Genomic DNA, 21,810 nt, shown 5'->3' on the forward strand with positions numbered 1-21,810 from the left:
AGTGCGCTATCAGGCCAATGTATGTGGACGTTCTCCTGGACATGTGTTTCTGTTGCACTATGTGGACACATGATACTTCACATGATTGGACATTGTGGATTTAGCATTGTTTTATTTGGCCCACCTACCTGATTCTTCGGATGTCTGCACTCCTTTCTCCATCCCTCCGACTCCCTCTATACTCTCCATTCCAATGGTGGAGGCACAGATTTCTTCCCAGGGGGTCAACTTGATGGGTGATTCCGATCCTCCCCCGGTAGCTGTGGCAATGTTACGGTTGGCAGATAGTATGCTCCGTACGCGTATCCGCAAGTCGTCCCATCGCTTTCTGCATTGCTGTGGGTTGCGGGGTGCGGTCCCCACCGCACTTACCCGCTGTGCCACCAGGGCCCATATGGCCTTCTTGTTCGCAAGTGCCGTCCTGGTCATTTGCGTCGAGAAGACGACGGCAGCATTCTCCTGGAGGGTCTCTGTGAGCACGGTGAGTTCCTCATGGGAGAAGTGGACCTGTCGCTTGCGGTCGCACGCTTTTTTAGCAACTTTTCCCATTTTGATTGTTTTAACTAGGGTGGCTAACGGGTTGGGATGTGTCTCAGGGTCGGATTTTTAATGGTTGTGTTGGGATTCTGATTTTATAGGTGTATGGCGTGCTGTTTCCCGTTCCGGCCCCATGTTTTTACTTCCGTTTCCGTATATTTACGGTCACCGTATTTTGCGATTACCGCTCATTACGGTGACCGCTATGATGGGTGGCGGAATTGCACCTAGGGCGCCGTACGACGGCGGTGAAGGGCGTTTTGGGGACATTTCCGCCATCGCGGACTTTGCCCTTCCGCCATGGCGTAATGCTCGTGCCCGATGGGTCGGAATTAGCCGCACTTTCCTCCATCGTGCAATGGCGGAAACGCTATTTACGCTATGGCGGTCAGGTCAGTTACTTTCCGCCAGGGTCGTAATGAGGGCCGTTGTGATTTAAATTCTAAATATATAAATAAATATTTACTGTTGCAAACTAATCTGATTCCTGGTTCAGTGTGACCAGGGGGGTATTTTGAGAATGGTGTGATATGAGTGGTATATCGTTCAGAATATTGAACTTATAGATAAAAATAAATAAGGGTTTCATTTTCGCGCTACATGCTGGGCGAGACTTGGATGTGTGCCTGATTGAAATCCCTTACAGCTTGGGGGCTCGTGACCGGGATCCTGAATTTGACCTACCACTCGTGACAGTCTAACACAGCATACTAGCCGGCAGGGTACATATACCTGGTTGGTTTGGCATACTGTGCTACACTGTACAAGCACCCCTCAAAAGAAATACTCAAAAGAATTGGGCCTATTTGCAAAGGAAAATTAACCCTGAGATAAGTCAGAAGGAAATTAATATTTCCGGAATGGCGACCCAAGTGGAAATTAATATTGCTAGGGAACAAACTGTTTGTCAGGGGTGAGTGGCCAGAAAAGGATGAACAGGTATGGCTGCAGGAGATAAAACAAGTCACAGCAATCAACCTTGATATCTGGCATGACAAGGGTCCATTACATCAAGTGCTTAGCGAACTATATATGGCCCCATAAATAAAAGAGGAGCAGTGCAAAATTGCTAAAATAGTGGCCTACCTGTACCTCCACATAGGAATCATACAAGAAAAGCATGCAGACAATATAGATTTGGCACAGAAACCAGGGGAAGCACTGCAGAAAATCCAGACCAATCTGGACTCTGCAGAGCAAAGGCTCCAGGATAGCCAAGAATCTGAAACAGAGGGAAGGCAGTACATCACCAAACTCCAAGAAGATCTGGCTATCTCACTGCAAAAGAATGCAGAGCAAGACACCCAGTTACAGACACTGCATAAAGAGTGTCAGGAAAGGTTTGAGTCTTTACAACAGAGTCAACAGAAGTTGGTGCAGAAATTAACCTTTAACAGAACCTGCGCAGAGTAGATAGTCACCCTAGAAAACCGCCTAGAATCCTTGAAAGAGGAAAATAATAAATTATTAAAGATATCCACTCTCAAGAGGATTTTGATGAGCGCCAGAAATCTAGTGCATTTTTTTTAAAAAAGAGGGATGACCTGGCTGAGCAGAGGGGCACTCTAACTCAGGCAAGGGACGCCTTGGGCCAGGAATTCAACCAATTAAAAACAAAGTTAGAGGAAAGAAAACTGGCCCCTCAGGAGTTTAGTGAAATTAAAACAGATTATAAAAAGCTACTAGAGCACACCAGGCGGGTGTCAGAATGTACCAAAGTATTAACTGAAAAGGATACAATACTCAAAAGGATACAGGAGGTAGGGTCTTCCGGATCCCTGTTCACACGATTTGATAGTTGTGAAGTCAACTGAAGACCTTCCAAATGATACAACCCTCTGGCTGATAAAACAGGCAGAGCGATGGATCACTGGAAAGGGCGTGGGTAAGGTATAGAAAGCCAGCCTAGGACAAATTAAAGTATCATGAATAACTGCTCCAACCTGAGTATGATGAATTAGATAATGACAGGAATGTTCACACTGACCTTTAGTTTAGGGTAGAATAATCCAGAAGTCTCTTGATGGATTTGAATGAAGAACAAACGACAAGGAAGGGAAAATTAGTAAGGGAGACTTATCCCGAATGGAACGAGGCTCACGCTAGATACGGGTTGAATTCACCACAGGATAGCGTCCAAAAGTTCAGTTCAATGTCACCTTCCAATAATCCTTGAAAAGCTTCCTTCCCACTATAGGGATCAATCCTTCTGTTAATTCCACAGATGCAGGAGTTAGAAATAGCGCTCTTTTTAAGGAAAAACAAAGTACACGCGGTTATAAACAGCCGCGAAGAAAATAACGTTTGAAGACAACATGCGCGTGTGGATTTTACACGCGGGCAGGATTCGCGCAGTCTGGGCCAGCCGCGTGTGAAGACAACGTGCGCGTGTGGATTATACACGCGGGCAGGATTTACGCAGTCTTGGCCAGCCGCACTTGAAGACAGAGAGCGCGTGTGGATATTACACGCGGGCAGGATTCACGCAGTCTGGGCCAGCCGCGAGTGAAGACAACGTGCGCGTGTGGATTTTACACGCGGGCAGGATTTACGCAGCCATGGCCAGCCGCACTTGAAGACAGAGAGCGCGTGTGGATTTTACACGCGGGCAGGATTTACGCAGCCTTGGCCAGGCGCGCTTGAAGACAGAGAGCGCGTGTGGAATTACACGCGGGCGGTGTTCCCGCAGTCCGGAACAGCCGCGTTTAGAGACAACGTGCGCGTGTGGAATTACACGCGGGCAGGATTTACGCAGTCCGGGCCAGCCGCGTATGAAGACAGAGTGTACGTGTGGATGTACACGCGGGCAGGATTCCCGCAGTCCGGACCAGCCACGCTTGAAGACAGAGAACACGTGTGAATTATCACGCGAAGGAATAGCTCCAGGAATCAGCGTGTGGCGGAACACACGCTATTGAAGGCCCAAAAGTAGCTGTAGAAATATGCCAGGATGCAGATCAGAGGTTCAGCTACACAACGCCAATAGATTCAATCAGAAGCAGCGAGTGAAGTTTCTACGCTGCTTAAATACGTAATACCGTAGTTCACGTGACGAAGCAAAAGTCACGTGAAGTTAGCGACGTGAAAAGTGCAAACGTCGTTTTCCCGGTAACGTATCGAATAACCTCCATTTGGAATAGAACGGTCTAGCTGTTCTACGAGCGTAGCGTCCAGCATGCATGACAGCGAGTGGAGGATTCTCTGGCAAAGAACACTCAGGCCAATAAGGACCAAACTCAGGAGGTAAGTCTCCTGCTGCAAAAATTGACCCAGTATTTCCAATCCAGGCAGGAAGCACAGAGAGACAATGAGGCTCTCTGTGAAAAGAATGACAGGCTCCACAAACAGATATCCGTGCAGGAGCAAATCATTGAGACCAGTAAGGCCTTAATAGAGGAGCAAAATGGTCAGATTTTGACCTATCACCAAGGAATAGGGGATGAAAGAGATGAGGTAAGAAGGGACAGAAAAACCACTGAGCATAACCTCAGGACCCCTGTCATCAGGGACTTTAATCCCTTCAGTTCCATGGTCTTAATCCCTCATGTGCACTGGCTCATATGAACCAAGGGCCACGGGGATGGTAGACTTCAGCACAATGGGAAATATGTGACCGACATATCAACGACTCCCGGAAATGGATGGGCGGGTGTCGCTGTACAGATTCCCAAATGTTAGGGCTAGCCACTCTGATCAGGAAGACTCCAGTGAGGGGAGACTCAGAGAGTTGGATCCTCAAAAATATTGCCTACCAAGGAATCAATCTGTTAAATTTGGTGGGGAACTCCATGAAACTAGTAGACCCACCAAGAGTGTCTTAAAAACCTCTTCCCAGGTAGGGCAGTTTGGGGGTGGGGTGGTAGTCAGCCAATCCTGGGAGCAAGGGAGAGTCAGAAGACTCTTCCGAGTGCCACAGGTCTCAAGAGACTAGGCCCCCACATTCTACAAGCGATTCCCAAGCTTGCAGAATCAGGGAGAGCCTAGAGGATCAGATAGCCACCTCCTATAGCAGTGCCTCCGAGTCAGAGGATGAGTGGACAAGGGTGACCAAAACTAAAAAGGTCAACAAAATTAAGAGGGCCCTACTGAAAGATCCCCTGAAATAAATCGAGGCCATTAGGAGAGTCATAACTCCCTATCATAAAAATACCAAATATTCAGTTTGGGAGCACCTCGAGTTGTATGAGCAAATGATGGATACTTTCCACCTGAAGGATAGCCAAAGTTGCCTTCAATATGTCAAGTGGACATTTTCCCCTGAATACTCCAGCTTCTTTGCGGGGCTGGAGGATGAGAACCACTCAAGATGGTCCACCTATAGGGTGGCCATCTTAAAGCATTTCTCCATACATAGAAACCCTCAAGAGGCCCGCAAGGCGGCCTACAATTTGCAATGTGGGGAAGACCAGGCCCCACAAGAATTTGTACAAGAGTTCAAACGTGCCTTTGTGCAGACCACCAGGAGGGTGCGCACAGACAGTATGGAGTTCATCAATACCTTCTTTCCTGCACTCCCCAAATACATCATGACCCAGCTGGTGAGGGAGTTTCATGAGAAGAGATCACTAGACTGGGTCATTGAACAGGTAACTCGCATTTATGAAGTGCAGAAACTGGTAGAAAATAAAAGTACCAATAAAAACCACAAACCGACCAACACCCCTGCTGCTGCTATGGTGGCAGAGGTGAAGGTTGCCCCCATTTTAGATCTGGAGATGAGGGGGGCCTAAAAATATTCCTGTGCAAAATCCTCCTAACCAAAGACCCAGAAGGCCCTCAGGCCAATCCCAAACAGGTACTCGGAGGGGTAACTCCACAAATGGGACCCCTAACTCCCTGACTATATCAGCCCCTGTTACAAGGGCGGCAGACCCATCCTGGGCTATGTGTGGACTCCCCCCAGCCAAAGGGGGGGTCTTACCAGGCAGCGTCCAACCCAGGAAACTTCCTTCCTAACTTCCCCCAGGAGGGCAGTAATCCCCCAAATGCAGGGTTGAGTTTCTTTCCCCGGTACCCGCCAAACAACCCCCAAAACAACCCTTCTTTCTTTCTCCACTTTCCTGAGCCCAGACAGCCCAATACGGGAGAGGGGAGGCCAAGGGTGGAGGGGTACCAGAACTATCCCAACCAAGGTTATTATGGGAGAAGGGACAGTTACCCTTCCCGTGATAAACCTATGATGGACCAGAGAACCCCGTACCAGCCAGAGCGGGTGTCCCAACTGGAGCGCCAGGTCCAGAACTTGTCTCAGGATCTAGGTCGCATGTTGAGGGCTCAGCAGAACCCTTAGATTAACATGGCAGCCCAGAACCCCTCAAATCTAGGGTCGGGCACTCCAGAGCAATGACAGGGAGAGAACCTGACAACCCACCGGATCCCAGGGAGGAGGCACAAAGCCAAGGGGGATGTAAAGCCTTAGAGGAAGCTTCCTTCCCCACATGTGAAAAACACCTGGAAACCCAGGAACCAGAACCAAAATCTCCTGCCCCCTAAAGTCTGCAACCTAAGGAACAGAGGGGCGGGTAGGAGGAATAAAGGAACTAAAAAGACCCATTTTGTGGGGAAGGTTAGAATCTTCCAATTTGAAAGAGAGGGGTCCTCAGAGGATTCTGGGAAAAGGATCTTCTCCTTCAGGGATGGGGGAATTCCTCCCAAAGAAAAATGGGTCCCGAGAGATCATAATCCAGACTGGGTTGATGTGGGGTCTGAGTTAAAACCACCCATCAATGAACCCCAGAATGCCCACCAGAGAATCACCTGGCCCAAACCAATTCTGGTGACCGCCTCCAAAAGGGGGGGGCAGCCCAGAATCAGCCCAGAATCAGAACCAGGGGAGTCCACAACTCCCCCAATATCCAACTGTCACCTTTTTCTTACAGGTTCCCAAGATCCCTAACAAAATCCTGCCCAAGTTACCCTTCTGTCAGAATCCAGAGCAAAGAAATTAACCCACCAATTGGCCCAAAAATACGCATTATCATTTCCCCCTTAAGGAAAAGGAGGGAAGATTTTATGCCCCGGTCCAAATACAGGGGCAATGTACATTTTTGGCACTGGTGGACACTGGTTCCCAAGCCACCCTTCTGTCAAAAAGGGCCTTTGATCAGTTGAATTCAGGAAGGGGGAGGGATACCAGATCCCTCCCACCCCTCTTCCTGGACAACTTCAGAACTTCGATGGGAAGGAAGTTCCTGTCGCGGGGATTGCGGATTTAGACATTAAAATTGGGCGACACAAGGTGAAACACCTGGTCATAGTTGTGACTCCAGAGGGCACACCATGTTTACTAGGGAATGACATCCTGTGTAGATCGTCTCCCCTAATAGATTGTGTAAACAAGATCCTCTGGACCCAGACTACCCGACCAATAAAATTAAAACATAGTGTCAACCATGTTGGTTTAAATGGCACCTGCCACATGGTTGGCAGTAGGACAACAAACTGGTGATGGGAAGTCCTCTCTGTTTCTGAAAATCAACCTTCCTTCCAGTCTCAAGTGGCATTCCACACTGGAAGGGAATACTCTGAAATTCTATACAAATTCACAATCAGGAAATCCCACTGCTATAGTCCAAAATGATGAGAAACCAGCTCAAAGCTTGGCTGACCTTCAGAGAATTGGAGAACAGTTGTTCATCCCCATTCAGTTAAATGGGGGGGAGGGGAGAATTCTGTTCTCGCCCGAGTTCCTGCGCGTGAACAATGCTAAGAGCCTCATCAGCGAAGCCATGTTCCGAAAACTCCCAAAAGATCCAGCCATTCCCACATTTAAATTGATAGACACATGGAAAATGGACCTGGAAACACCCAATTCCAAACATCTCCTGCCTAGCAGGTGTATGCTCAAAATTTCCGTAGGCAACAAGAGCATAGTCCATAATTGTTGGGTCGTGCGAGAAGTTCCTGCTGCATTTTATTTAGCCAGTGACATTCTCAATCGCTTTGCCATTAGTTTGGATCTAATAAACTTCAAAGCCTGGTCCTGATTAGCAGGTAATCCCATTGACTTTGATGACCCAGAGAAAGCATTTCGGTCAGCTCAATTGCTGCCATATGCAGTTGAAATTCAGATTGGAGGGGAAGTCACCATCCCAGAACGGACCCGACAATTCACACTCAAAGTCAAAATTAAGAGGACAGAAACTGAAAAATCCTGACGCATATGTTCACCTCAATGCCCATTTCCAACAGCAAGGGTTGGGGTTAAACCCAACACCACTAGTCAATACAGAACACAACACCATTACAGTAGTGGTGGATAACAGCGACCTTAGGAGTATCACTCTGGGCGCAGGCACCATTATTTTTTCCATAGATTTAGGTAATGAACTGGTAGGACCAATCCCCAATGACTGTTTTGACAGTGATATCGACAATGACAGAACACCAGAAAGGATCTTCACTCGGCATGGGGGAATTTCCTGTAATACTCTTCCTGCCCTTATGGTAAGGAAGATGTGACCTGTGACTTAAGGAGGGATGAGGTGATCTTTCAAGTCTACCAGGACTGCCTTCCCCACCTGAAGCCAACAGTCCAACTCAGTACTGTAACCAAGGACTTCTCCACCCAGCTGGAGGAGGCCGCTGAGATAGCCAAACCAGAAGTTTTTCCAGGCTTCAGGCAGATGGTTGAAGAGAGAGTCAACCTAGCTGATGCCTGTGAGACTCTGGAGCAGAAGACAAAATGTAAACAAGCTTTCTTAGATTTTCAAGATCTCTTTGCGGTGGACTCAAATGACTGTGGTTGCACGGAAATCCATACCACAACAATTCCCATGGACCCTGGCAAGACTCCAGTGTTTGTGCAGCAATATTGCTTGCCTCTCGCATCAATGGCGTCCCTTACCGAAATAATTAAGAACCTTGAGTCCCATGGGATAATTTGTCTAGTCCACAGCACCTTCAATAATCCAGTGCTGGGGATTTTGAAACCAAACGGCCAGTGGAGACTCTGTGCTGACCTAAGGGAGCTCAACAAATGGGTCCACACTTCCCGATGGCCTCTTCCCTACATTGACCAAGGGCTGGCCCAGATCCAGGGGTCAAAGGTATACACTGCTATTGACCTGACCAATGGGTACTGTACTGTACCTGTTTATTAGAAGCTGGCCGTTAACTTCGGGGGCAGTACACTTGGACCCAGACTCCCTTTGGATATATCAACTCTGGCAATTAGTTTAATATCTTTCTGCATAAGGCCATGCCCAACTTGGGTGAAAGGGGTAACCTGGCCTATGTAGATGATGTTCTAATCAAAGGCTCAACTATGGAGGAACACATAGCGGAGATCTGTTATGTTCTGACACAGTTGAGGGCTGCCAGAGCAAAACTATCTTTCCAAAAGGCACAGTGGTGCAGGACCCGTGTCAAATTCTTTGGACATGAGATAACTCCTGAGGATCTCTGTCCCCAGGAAAAGAAAGTAGAAGCGCTCCAGAAACTAAAAGACCCCACAACTCTACAGGAGCTAAGGAGCCTCCTTGGACTGACTAATTACAATAGAAAGTTCATTGAGGATTACGCAGAGATCACAAGACCCCTTATCCATCTGTTGAAGGGGGGGAGGTCGAGTGGGGTCCAGAACAAGCACAGGCAGTAAGACAACTCAAAAGAAGCCTCTCACAAGCACCTTGCCTAGCTTACCTTTTCAAAAACAAGGGTTTCTTCTTGGAGACAGGGTTCTCAAATACATGCTTGACAGCAGTATTATATCAAAAGCATGACAAGGTCAATAAAGTAATCTCCTATGCGAGTAAGACTGTATCCTCTGTGGAGGAAAAGTTCAATGGTGTGGGCATTGAAGGATTACCCCCAGTTTATCCAGGGGGAACAGATCATAGTGGAGACTCCACACCAGCCTCTGCAATATCTTAAAAGTGACAGATTCCGGGCCGGAAATGTGAGTAATTCCCGAATAACTTCCTGGATTCTGTCAATGCAAGGCTTGCCTGTGGAGGTCAGATATGGGCAAAACAAGAAAAGTCCCCTCGTGCAAGGTCTGGCTGACTTGGATGATTGTGCCAGAGAAAACTGTCTCGAGGACGAAAGTCTTAAAATCAAGGACAACATGGAGGCATACCTTAATTCCCCACACAAAGTCTATGAAGAAGATAAGTGTGAGGGAATGCCCACTGTCTATGTGGATGGGTGCTCCTACCATGTTGACAACAGGGAAAAGGAACTTGTGGCTGGCGTGGGGAATGCATGGGTGACTGATGCCCCAGAACCCTCCGCTGGGTACAAAATCGGTCCCCGTAGTAGTCAAGTGGCAGAGCTGATGGCTGTGCATCAAGCCATCCTCACTGCTGTCCAACACCAACTCCACAAACTGGTCATAATCACTGATTCAGATCATGTACGGAACAGGTTCGTGGAGCACCTGGTTAACTGAAAAAAACAGAGGCATGCTATATGCTAACAAACCACTAAAACATGGAAAACTAATACAGAATATTGATGATCTGGTCACCTCGAATGGGATGACCACCTACTAGAAAAAGATCAAGGGTCATTCTAAAGGAGAGGGACCAGACAGTACTGGAAATGACTTAGCTGATCAGCTGGCCAAAACCGGAGCCATCCAAGGGGGGGGGATCTACTTGAGATCTAGTCCCTATTGGGGAAAATCCAGTTCACTGCTATCACTAGGTCCCAGACAAATGCTCACAATGAACTCTCAACTGCCCAATGGAGTAAGGAGACCCCAGATGCAGATTTGATTACTGCCCAAAAAGGGGATCCAATAATTGGTAAGTTTTATCAACACATTGAGGACCCTGAGAACTTTCCCCTGACGGATACTGATTGCATTGGGAAAGAGGACCTCAGAGTGTTGATGAAATGTCCAAAGATTTTCCGAATCCAAGACTGTTTGTTGATGAGGAGATCCATATCTGGCCATGACCAGTGGGTGGTCCCTACCTCATTCTGAAACCTGATGCTTAGTCATGCCCATGATGCGCTCAAAGCCGGTCATCGGGGGTTTCATACGACATTAGAAATCTTGCGAGACGGCGCATATTGGCCACACATGGGGCAGGACCTCGACCAATATTTTAAGGCGTGTCTTGTGTGTGCACAATTTCAGTTAACATCGCTCGCACACCGTGCTTCCCTACAAAAGAGGGGGATAACACTGCCTTGGTCAGATTTGCAAGTCGATTATATCAGGCCCGTTGTTCGCTCCTCTAGGGGGAACAAGTACATGTTGACCGTAACATGCTTGTTTACTAAATGGGTGGAATGTCTCCCAGCCCCAAATTGCAATGCAGAAACAGCAGCTTCCCTGATGATCAATCACATCATCTCACATTTTGGACTACCCCAAAGGATTGAGTCAGACCGAGGTAGCCATTTCACTAGCGAATTGATGACAAAGATGTGGGAGATACTTGGGGTAAAAAGGAAACTGCACATTGCCTACCGGTGTCCTCTAGTGGTGGAGTTGAGAGGTACAATAAAACAATTGTGAGCATATTAAAAATGTTTGTGGCAGATTCTGGGCCAAGTTGGGACATTCGATTACCCCTTGTCCTGATGGCCATCAGATCTACCCCTTCTTCCGCAACACAAATGTCTCCATTTGAGCTGATGACTGGACGAAGGACGGTGCTACCCCAGCACCTGCTCTACAGAACCCAAGTGCAGACCTTGATAAATGCCTCCACAACTCATGAGTATGTTGAGAATTCGTGAAAACACCTTCAACATGCTTTTGCATATGCTCAGCGGAATCTAGAAAGATCTGCAGACAGTATGAAGACCCACTATGACCTTAAGACAACTAAAAAGGAATATCAAGTAGGAGACCGGGTCTACTTGTAAAATTTCCCAAGGAACGAAGCCAAAAAGCGCAAATTCCTCCCAACTTGGCGGGTCCTTTTGAAATTGTGGACAGAATCTCACCAGTCGCCTACAGAATCCGTATCCCCAAGGGCAATTTGACAGAAGGGGAAGACTAGTGGGTCCACATAAACCAGCTAAAGAGTTGCCACCCCAGGCATATTTTGTGGCAGATAGAAGGGCTTCCCGGAAACCCAGAGGGGGAAAATCCATACGACTAGAAAAATTATTAAATATTCATTGATTACACCTGAGAAAAGGAGTAAATAATCACTGAATAATAGATGGGGAATATTGCCAATTGTTCGGGAATGCAAGTGTCTTTCCCACTGCTGAGATCCCCCGAAGATGTGTGGGCACAGTAGTGGGAACATTTTCATAACCGTGTTATGTTCTGTTTCGTAGTATTGGCACTTAAATCCCAAGAATCACCAAGGAGGACCACTCGGGGCCCGGGAGGAAAAACCCCAGGAATCCGGAGTATCGTCCCATCCCAACCTGAACCGGGGAGGAGAGCGTGTCGCCTTAATCGCTGACGCGAGAACCAACTGAATTTCTCCACATGGACAGAAAAGAACATCCCACTCGCCCGACTCCCCCTCGACTGGAAGTCAAAACAGAGTGTGGAAGGGGAATTTGTTGGATGTATTGATCCACTCTGCTATACTATGCGGCCTCACTCTGCTATCTATGGTGCGAGAAACAGTAAGAGGGTGGCAAAACCCTTGTGCGCGCCAAAACCGTGTTTTTCAACACACAAAAAGATGGCTGACAAATAGGGGTGTACCGAACTTCGGCTTAGGTTAGGTATTTGGCCGAATTTTGGCTGAAAACCAGCTATTCGGGTTCAGCCGATGTTTTTTTTTTCTTAATTTGTTTTCTTTTTTTTTAAAGTCCTCTTTCTATGATTGCCCATCTTCTCTCAGTGTGAGAGACGATAGCCAATCCTAGAAAGAGAACAGTGGGAAAGCAGCAGTAGCCAGTAAGCTGTTAGCTTACTGGCTACTGCAAGCAACACAGGCAAAAATACCCATACCCTGCACAACGGCCGAGAAAGGAGCCGGCTCCTACAGGAGGGTGAGCTCAGGGCAGCCCATACGGGTGAGTGCGCCGAGCAGCCCTTCTCCCAGCAGATTTTTGGGCACCGACTATGAACGTTCATGATTGCACGATACTAAAGTTTTCTGCATTTGGTATCTGTAGTGGTTATTGTGCAGCACGATATTTAAAGTTGTATTGCAAACATGGCACTTGATTTGTGTGCATTGGTAAGAGGGTTTTATTCAATGGTCTGATGCATCGCAGCCACTCACGGCAGCCCACTACAGCAGTATGAATTGTGTAAAATATTTCAACAGCATAACGGGTTGTGCAGCGGGAGATTTCACGGGCAGCCGCCTACTTTTATATTGTTACATCTTTTTTATTCACACTTGCATCTTTTTTCACACACAGTTACATCATCTTATATGACTCGGCAGCACATCCTTTGTGCATTTTGCAGCTGCCGGGACCGTCGCATTACCACACGGCATAAATGTTATGTAAATGATGCATCTCACTCTCCCCTTGCTCTGCCTCCCCCTCCTCTGCTCTCTCTTTCTAGTTTCTCCTCCCCTTCATCTCACACTCTCCCCTCGCTCAGCCTCTCTATCCCTCTCCCTACTCTGCTCACGCTCTCTTCTCTCTTTCCCCTGCATCTCGCACTCTCCCCTCGCTCAGCCTCTCTATCCCTCTCCCTCCTCTGCTCACTCTTTCCCTCTCTTCCCCCCTGCATCTCACACTCTCCCCTTTCTCAGCCTCTCTATCCCTCTCCCTACTCTGCTCACTCTTTCTCTCTCTTCCCCCTGCAACTCGCACTCTCCCCTCGCTCAGCCCCTCTATCCCTCTCCCTCCTCTGCTCACTCTTTCTCTCTCTTCCCCCCTGCATCTCACACTCTTCCCTTGCTCAGCCTCTCTATCCCTCTCCCTCCTCCCTCGTCCGTGGGCGCAGTTCCTTGTATATAGGGTTGCCCATCGCATGCATTCCTCATGTGCATCCTGTTTTTCTGTCTCTTCAGGAGATGGCATTGCGCACACATATGATTACCATATAAATGTACAACATTTATACAGAACAGAACACCTGGCCCGAGCAGACTGAGGCCACGGCCCATTGTTCGCCTTCACGAAACAGATGCAAATTATTCCCCGGCACTAAAAGAAAGTTCCCCGCAGGCCTCGCCTTCTACGAAAAATAAACACATCTGAAAATGATAGCTTCTCCAGTGCAAACATTTTCTGCAGCTCTCTGGGTAGCCCCACCTCGCGGAAAAGTGATGCAGTTAGAGATGGGATACAAATGCCAGTGTCACCAGGGACTTGGCACACTGGGCCTCTTTTCTGTGGTATTTCCAAATGTTCCCATAGGAAAGGGGTTAGGCTTGCTGAAAATGTGTAATATGGGGCCAATTTTAAAATTATTTCTAGGGCCTCTTTTGGTTGTGCAAATGCTCAAATGGGGTTGAAAAGGGCAGCTGAGTATGCGCATCCATGATGCGTGTATTCACATGCTCTTTACTGTCTTGCGAAGCAGTATTTCTCATGTGCTGGACAATGTATTTAAAAAACCAACTATTCGGCTTTCGGCTGAATAGTTTTGCTAACTATTCGGTATTCAGCCGAATAGTAATTTCACTATTCGGTACACCCCTACTGGCAACCTGCCACCCATGGTGCATGTGTGGTGGAACAGAGCACACGCTGCAGAAAAAGTGCCAGTGGGCTCCATGACAAAGTAAACCTGGAGTACAGAGGGAGAAGCAGCACTTTGCAAATGAAACTCCAAAATTTGTCTGTAAATGACCTTTATTTTGCTGCTGAAACTCCAAAAGGCCTGTACATAACACTTTCCAACACTCAAAATCTTGCTTGGTGCTAAAATTCATTAATCTAATGAAGCACTGTGAATTTACAAAGTCCTGAAATGTTAAAAGCAAAACATTTTCTTAGTAAAACCGGATTGCCTGTGAATGACAGTTCCTGCCAAACAAATCTGTGTGCTGCCACATTGGGCTACCTGTGAGTGACAGCCCTGTCAACTGGGCTCTCCTGATTAAACTTAAAGTTTTTTAAAACTAAACATCTGCTGGATTAGCAAATATAAAAGGACTGTTGCTCAAAGGAACGCGGATCTCAGTTGTTTTGATCCCACAGGTTTAAATCTAAGAATGTAATTTATCGATGTCCTCTGATGCAACAAGTTGGTTTTATGCTGGATGTCAAGTCAAGAAATGAAAATTTAACTTAGGCCTGCTGGGCCTGCAAGAAGTTGAAAAACAGGTTTATACCTAAGGGCAGGGCATTCCTCTCAGCAGATGCTCACTGACACATGATAATTGTAGGGTAGGATAGACTTTTCTGCTCCCAAGGAATGACCAATGGCAGAATCTCCGGGCCGGGAAATGGACGTGTGAAAAGGTCGTAAACTAGCCTTGCAGTAGGAAATCCCAAAGGTGGGGGGCTGCTCATTGCCTCCAGAGACAGACAAAAGGCAGACCATTTGCTGCTAAGAATCTGTAATGAACATTTTTTAGAGACTTATAACTCGCTATCAGAAGTGGTGAAAAATATAAAAAGGACAGAGTTGTTAATCTAATTTTTTGGCCCTACATTTTAAAACTTGGTGGAACTATGTAACATGTTCTGAACAGGAATGGAAATATATGTGGTTTTATGGGAACTGTATTTATGCTAGAATTGTTAAACTTTGCACACACATCCCTATGGTAAACACGCATATTTGTGTAAATTTGGAGAAAGGTTGGAAAATGTTTTCATGGAGAAATGGACAAAATGCTGCAAAAAGGCGAAACAAGGTCTCACAGCTGTGGGATTTTGACGAACAGATACTACATAAAATATGTAATCCGTGTATGTGATTTTCTTAGAGGTTAGAAATGTGTAAATATGTATTTCGGACAAAATTTGATTGTGATACTAGTGGCTAGGGGAGGTTTCTAAGGATTGTAAAAACCAAACCATACATTTGACATCATCTGTCCTTGATCCAATCACTCGGATGCAAGGCAGAGATGAGGCTCTGATGCAATCCCAGTTCACAGGGGCGAGTTTAGTTAAGCCGGCCCATACACCCATTTTTGGGTTGTCATTTGAAAGGATAAATAGAGACATCTGACAACACATAGACACACTCTCTCTTCTGATTCCAGCGAATCACTCTGATCCAGCATTCAAAACCCAGCCTTTAACATCCTTCCAGATCCAGATGCCAATAACCAGGCCAAGCAGTAGCTGAACCATTTTCAGCTAGGCCTCTACCCTCAATCAATCCTCAACTAATCCTTACAACCCAGTGGAGCACTGTGGTGTGGGGAAGCATCCTGAAACTATCTGGCTTGCTACCATAATGCTTGCCTGCTGAACTCGCAATCCCGCTGATCTGAAATATCCAGAAACGAGAAGGGCAGATCCCGTGCAGTTCCAGTGACCGGCCTAGCTGATCCTGTTCTGTGCCCGATGTGCTGTCCTTCCCTGATAGACGATCCATTGACCAGAATCTTGACGGGCAAAAATCTTAAATCCCAGTGCATTGTGAGTATTAATAGAATGCTAGAGAACCATTGTATACCTTGCCTTATCTTGTCCCACTCTAAATCTCTGAACTATCCTTACTTTCATAACCAGTAACAGTGTCAAAATCTTAGTGCTATCTTATTCTGTCTATTTGCTAAAGCGTCATGTTTCAAAGTCATTTTATTTGTGTAACTCTTATCCATGAATCTCACTTCGAGTGTTTGGACTGGTTACGCCGAGGAAGGCGATGGGGATCTGTTACTGATGTCATGAATCGGTCTCGGAGCTTACTTTGTCCCAACCTGGTAGTCTAGCCTTCATGCTCTAGTCTTGAGTAAAAGCATCATCCATATTTTCTGATTTTAAACTGAAGTTCCTGTCCAGATTCATGACTTTATTTTCAAAAAACACCTCACTAAAGCCGCCATAACTCCCTCAATTTTAAAGATTGAAACACAATTTCAATTCCCACTGATACCTAACATCCTTGGCTATCTCCACAACCTGAAACCGCACTGCAGTGTAGTTTTTATCAAAAATCGCCGCAAATTTACATTTGCAAATGTTTTGCACGTGTGAGTTGCCTTTAAATTATTTCCCACTTTGCCTTTGAGATTAAAAATGTTTTCTTTTGATTAAATCATTGCTTTTGCGTGCTTGCATCTGTTCAAGGCGGCTCCCGTAGAAATGTATAATAGAAGCATTTTTTTACCACATTTATTAGCGTTTAAGCCGGTTTCAAAGCCATCCTGACAGTTGAAACGTCAAGTTTTTCTCTTGTGTTTAAGGGGGGGAAGGTGGGAGTGATATTCTGTTTGATCTGTATTATTCCTGAGTACCTGCTCTCTCCTCACATCTATTTAAATTGCCTATTGGTAGGTTGAAGGGTGTTGCAGGGGGAACTTCTAACCACAGTGCTATCTGTTCCAAACGTATTATTTTCTGTGCTGCATTTTTTTATGTTCATTACCTGATTCCCAGTGCATTAAAGATATTATTCATTGTTCTTGTCACCCATTGGTGATTGTTGTTACCTATTAAAATATATTGTGATATTGAAATACAGTGATATTTACCGTTGCAAACTATCCTGATTCCTGGTTCAGTGTGATCAGGGGGTGAGGGGGGTATTTTGAGAAGGGTGTGATATGAGTGGTATATCGTTCAGAATATTGAATTTATAGATAAAAATAAATAAGGGTTTTATTTGCGCACAACATGCTGGGCGAGACTTGGGTGTGTGCCTGATTGAAATCCCTTACAGCACATCCGCTTCAATAAACACTACCACTTCTTCAAAATGGACTTAAAAACGTGGCTATATGCAGTAGCTTCCTGAAACGTGTAGAGGAATGGAGTCACTCGCCCCATCCCATCACATCATCATCACTCTTCTAGCCACATTCCTATCCAAACCAGTCACTCTGCAAGGTGGGGCATAACACGGATCAGCCAGGCCATCTCCATCCTTCTAGCATGGACAGTGGAAAACTCCCCCCCAGGAACGTGACTGAGCACCCCAGACGGTGCCGCCCGTTTTCGCAGTGGTCCGCCTCACAAACTGGCAAACACAGACTACTATCCACACAACTGAATTATCCACCGACTACTGACATGCAATGCCCCAATGAAAAACATGCTCACACTCCACTAGGCAGAGGCCGGCTGTAATTGTAATTGTCACCTAGAGACACCAGCATCCCTCTAAATACGCAGTGCACATCAACAGTCTATACACTCACGCCAAGCCTTAAGAGTGCCTCCCATTACCAGAACCCGGTATCACTTCTCTCAGTACACCTAGAAAGAAGACTTTGGATTTTGCCCATCTAATGTGCTTTTATGGATGAGCAGTGCATGCAAACGACAAAACAAGATAAGCGGGAGTGTCGATTTTGCATATAGAAGATAGCAAGAGAGCTGAAGACCAATTACGGCAACCCTGGCAGTGGGCCTAGAGGACTCCCTCTCCAGAAGTAAAGCATCAAAAAAAAAAATCAATCTGAGCCTCAAGATGCATATAAACGTGCCTCTCCGGTGGACATCGGCCACAGATATGGCTGCCAACAGTCATGCACCTGAATGCAGCGAAGACCTACGACAAATTCGATCTTGCTGAGCACATAGTGTTTTGCCTACTTACACCAGACTAAGCCTCAACATCTCTGCTATTAAAATACAGTCACGACCTAAGACAAACTTCGGTCCAGCTGGACACATAACGAGTCTCCTGCACTCACACATTCTCCTGAACTCCCTCAGCACCCCTCCACAGCCCACCTAATTCCTTATCTTGACCAAAATGCGCGCACACATTCTAAACCTCTGACAATTTGCCATACTCTGGACTGCGGACCCCGAGGGCGTTCCGACCACAAGCACTTTGAAACTATAGTATTGGTAAAAGGCACTATATAAATGATAACGATAATTACAATTACATCCAACATCCAATCCTTGGGGGCCTGAGTGTTGGAAAGATTATGGATCACCAGTTCGGTAATCTTAACACATTAGATCACTTATTGAACTGTCACAGCACAAGTTGGGATGGAAATGTGTCCATTTGTTTAGGACGCAGAATGAAACGCCCCATTAAAAGTATAGGGGCTTTTTTGCAGAAGGCCTTTCCGGTAGGGGTTTGGGGGTGGGGGGTCTTGGGGAGGGTGCCAGGCGCCCCTGCATGCGAGATCTTGTTTTTCTGGAAAAGGTGAATACTCCATGCTGACTGCAGTACTTAAAGGGAAAGGCGTTTCAATCATTTAAATTGTTCTTTATACATAAAGAGTAAAGCTTGGGTGGCTAGAGCCAAGCATTTATTAAAAAGTAAAGTAACTAACAATATATTACGATGGAAATGTTAATGGAAAGCATTTTTTTGGTTTCTTACAGAGAGTAAAAAGTCGATCTCTGGAAGATGTGGTCCTGCTCAACATCGACACCAACACTCTGGAAACGTCGTTTAGTGACCTGCACAACCTGCCCAGTGAAGTGGTGAGTGAGAGGCTGAGAGCACCCTCTATTTTTGCCCTTTAAGCTGTCTGAATGGCTGGAATTTGTTTATATCGCATTGAATGATTGTAGGAAATTGCAGCACATTTTTGTAAGCGTTCCGCCAGTTTGACTGACTCGTCGACGCTCAACAGGACATCTTAGTCCTCACCGTGGAAGCCGAGTCGCAATTAGAAAGTGAGCTGCCTTCATTAGGCAAAGTTGCTCCAAAGGCAGGAGCCTCTTCATCTCGTCTTAATCATGATATGATGAAGCGGGCATTGCTGTCGGCCGAGTGGCATGTCTAGCAAAGAAGCGAACAGCTTTTTGAAGGCAAGTAAGGAGAAGGGGGCCAATTACCGGCTTCGGCTTCTCTGCCACCTGCCAGCGCCAGTCCTTTTAATTAGCGATTTGATGGCGCTGGTCAATATAACGAGAAATGCTTGTACACTTGGGGTCAGGGAATTCTGCCTTTCATCCGGTCCAGGTTTCTGAAATATTTCTTTGTTTTCCTTAAACTATTTTAGTTTCTTTTGTAGGCTGCTTCATACCGTCGCCTCTTCACTGAAACCCTCGTGCCCGAGCACTGGCACTCACTATACCCAGGGGAGCCTTAGCATTGGAAGCATCCTGGGCTAAAGAAAATGTGGGGCTTCCCTCAAAAAAAGAAAAATACACACGCCAAACTTCAAACACCTGGGCAACACGTCATTGGATCCCTTGGGGGTTACTCCTCCGCTAAACATCACTCCTTTGGTCCTTGGCTTCCTGTAGAGTGATTCTGCTCTTGTCATTCCCCCACCCTTTCCCTGGTCCTTGGCTTCCTTTTGAGTCACTCTCCTCTGGTTAGACTCCCCTCTATCCCTTGGCTCCCTGGTGTGTCACTCTCTTCTGGCCCTCATCTCATATGGCCCATCACCCATATGGTCGTTGGCTTCTTTGTGATTTGCTTACCTGGTCCATCACTATCCTGCTCAATTTTTATTCTGGTCCGCTTCCCTGGTACTTAGCTTGTGGTGCATAGCTGGCTTTGACAGCTGCTAGTTTATGGTATATGTCCAGGTCTATTGTGCCATATACCCATGCAAGACTGAGTGGTGCTACAGGTGGAGAGTCTTTGAAGAGTCTTTGTGCAGTCAGAAGAGCAGTCCCGGGAAACTCATTGTAGACTGTCCACCCTATATTTTTGCATGACATGGAAATGCATAGCCTATCATTACACAATATTGCATACGAAAGCTTTAACGCTGGAGACGTAATTGAAACGTGAATTTTGCTGGAGAAGTAATGTTTTGTGTTATCAGCAAATAAAAGTGATGTTTGTAAAGGGCAAAGCGTTGGCCCCATTTGTCATTAGGTGGTCTGTTGAACAAGACATGCTAACAGTAACCACCTGAAAATCATTCTACATCCCACCCTAGCCAACACAGCTCTACACACAAATCCCCCACCAAAACAACACAGGTTTCATAATGGAATGCACACCACCAAAGGTATGTCTACATTGCATTTGCCCAAATATCACACTAACCCACAGCAGACAAGCCAACACAACTCTCCACATTCCTTAAACACCACAATCATGCAAACAATGTATGTTTGTAACCTGGAGTGTACATTAACTGGGCATAGTAAAGAATTTCACACCATCTCGTGTGGGGCAGTACTCCAGACGGCCCATGCAACTCGTGACTGGGACGAATAGTGGTAGATATGAACGTTGGCCCAGCTTAGGTGAGTACTCTATGCTTGGCCAGGGACACAGTCGCCCCGCCCCTGATCACAGAGGTCACTGGAAGGGCTGGAGGAAGCACAACTTTAAATAGACCACCTACCCATTGTCAGAGGCAGTTGCTGGGAGTAGGTAACATGCCAAGAGGCCAATTGCCCATATCTAATATGTGCCTTTCAAAATATTGGGCCTCATTACACGGTAGGCGGTAAGGGTTTACCGGTAAGGGCACCGGTAAACCCTTACCGCCTTACTACGAGTTCCCTTTGCGGGACCCGACCTTAACGGCTGGTTTTACCAGCCGTTAAAGTAGGGTGCCGCAAAGGGACCTCGGTGCTAATTACGGTACCGCAATTTGCGGTACCGTAATTAGCGCCTTCCCCATTCCCATTATGCCCTATGGGGGCAAAAATGGGAATGGGGAAGGGCCTTGGTGAATGGGGAATTACCACCCCCACTCACCTTGGAGTAGGGCAGTAATTCCGCCATCCACCAAGGCGGACACGGTAAAATACCGGCGGCAACCATGGAGCTAATAGCTACTGTGTAATGAGGCCCATTGAGTCTTAAAGAAGAGGGAAAGCGGCTGATTTTTAATGTGATTCTGTTAAGAGTAAAATAGGTCTGGGAGAATAGCCCCTTTGCCCGATTCAAATGAAGGTGGGTAGAGAAGTTTATTATCTGGCCTAAAGGTTGGGGCAGAAGCTTCACATCACAGGCTGTATTACAGAATGATGGGGAATTGAGTATCGGCATAGGTCCTCACCTGGAATGTTCAAAATGTTGGACACTGTTGATGAAATGTGCACTATGTTGCTCACATCATTATATTGTACTTTTTGTTTTACGTTTTTGTTGTTACTGGCTTGTTTTCTATTATTCTGGGTCACCCTCCTTCCTTCCAAACTCTCCTTTTCTTAACACTATCTATCTTGTCCTTTCTTTCTCTTCATTCCTCCCTTGCACCTGTACTATCCCCCTTCTTCCTCACCTGTCATATCTCCACTCACACCTTTCCCGCACCTTTTGTTTTGAATCTCGTCCTTCTCATCCCTTCAAATTCTGCCTATTCTCCTTCCTTATTGCTACAGTTTCCTTACTTTCTTCTTCCTTCTTATTTCTCCCCCCCTCTC

The 21,810-nt window shown here is 46.4% G+C and overlaps 1 protein-coding gene across 2 annotated transcripts in view; it reads left to right on the top strand.

Annotated features, from left to right (window-relative positions):
* The window catches only part of DENND1B (DENN domain containing 1B), a 2,623,009-nt gene that overhangs the window by 1,764,018 nt on the left and 837,181 nt on the right, over positions 1–21,810 (top strand). For both annotated transcript variants that reach the window (XM_069641511.1, XM_069641512.1), the window contains one exon: positions 18,847–18,948. In XM_069641511.1, the coding sequence (XP_069497612.1) occupies positions 18,847–18,948 (102 nt within the window). The remainder of the gene's footprint in view (positions 1–18,846; positions 18,949–21,810) is intronic.

The sequence above is a fragment of the Ambystoma mexicanum genome, chromosome 1q (genome assembly GCF_040938575.1).
Source record: "Ambystoma mexicanum isolate Mex_15411 chromosome 1q, UKY_AmexF1_1, whole genome shotgun sequence".
NCBI lineage: Eukaryota > Metazoa > Chordata > Amphibia > Caudata > Ambystomatidae > Ambystoma > Ambystoma mexicanum.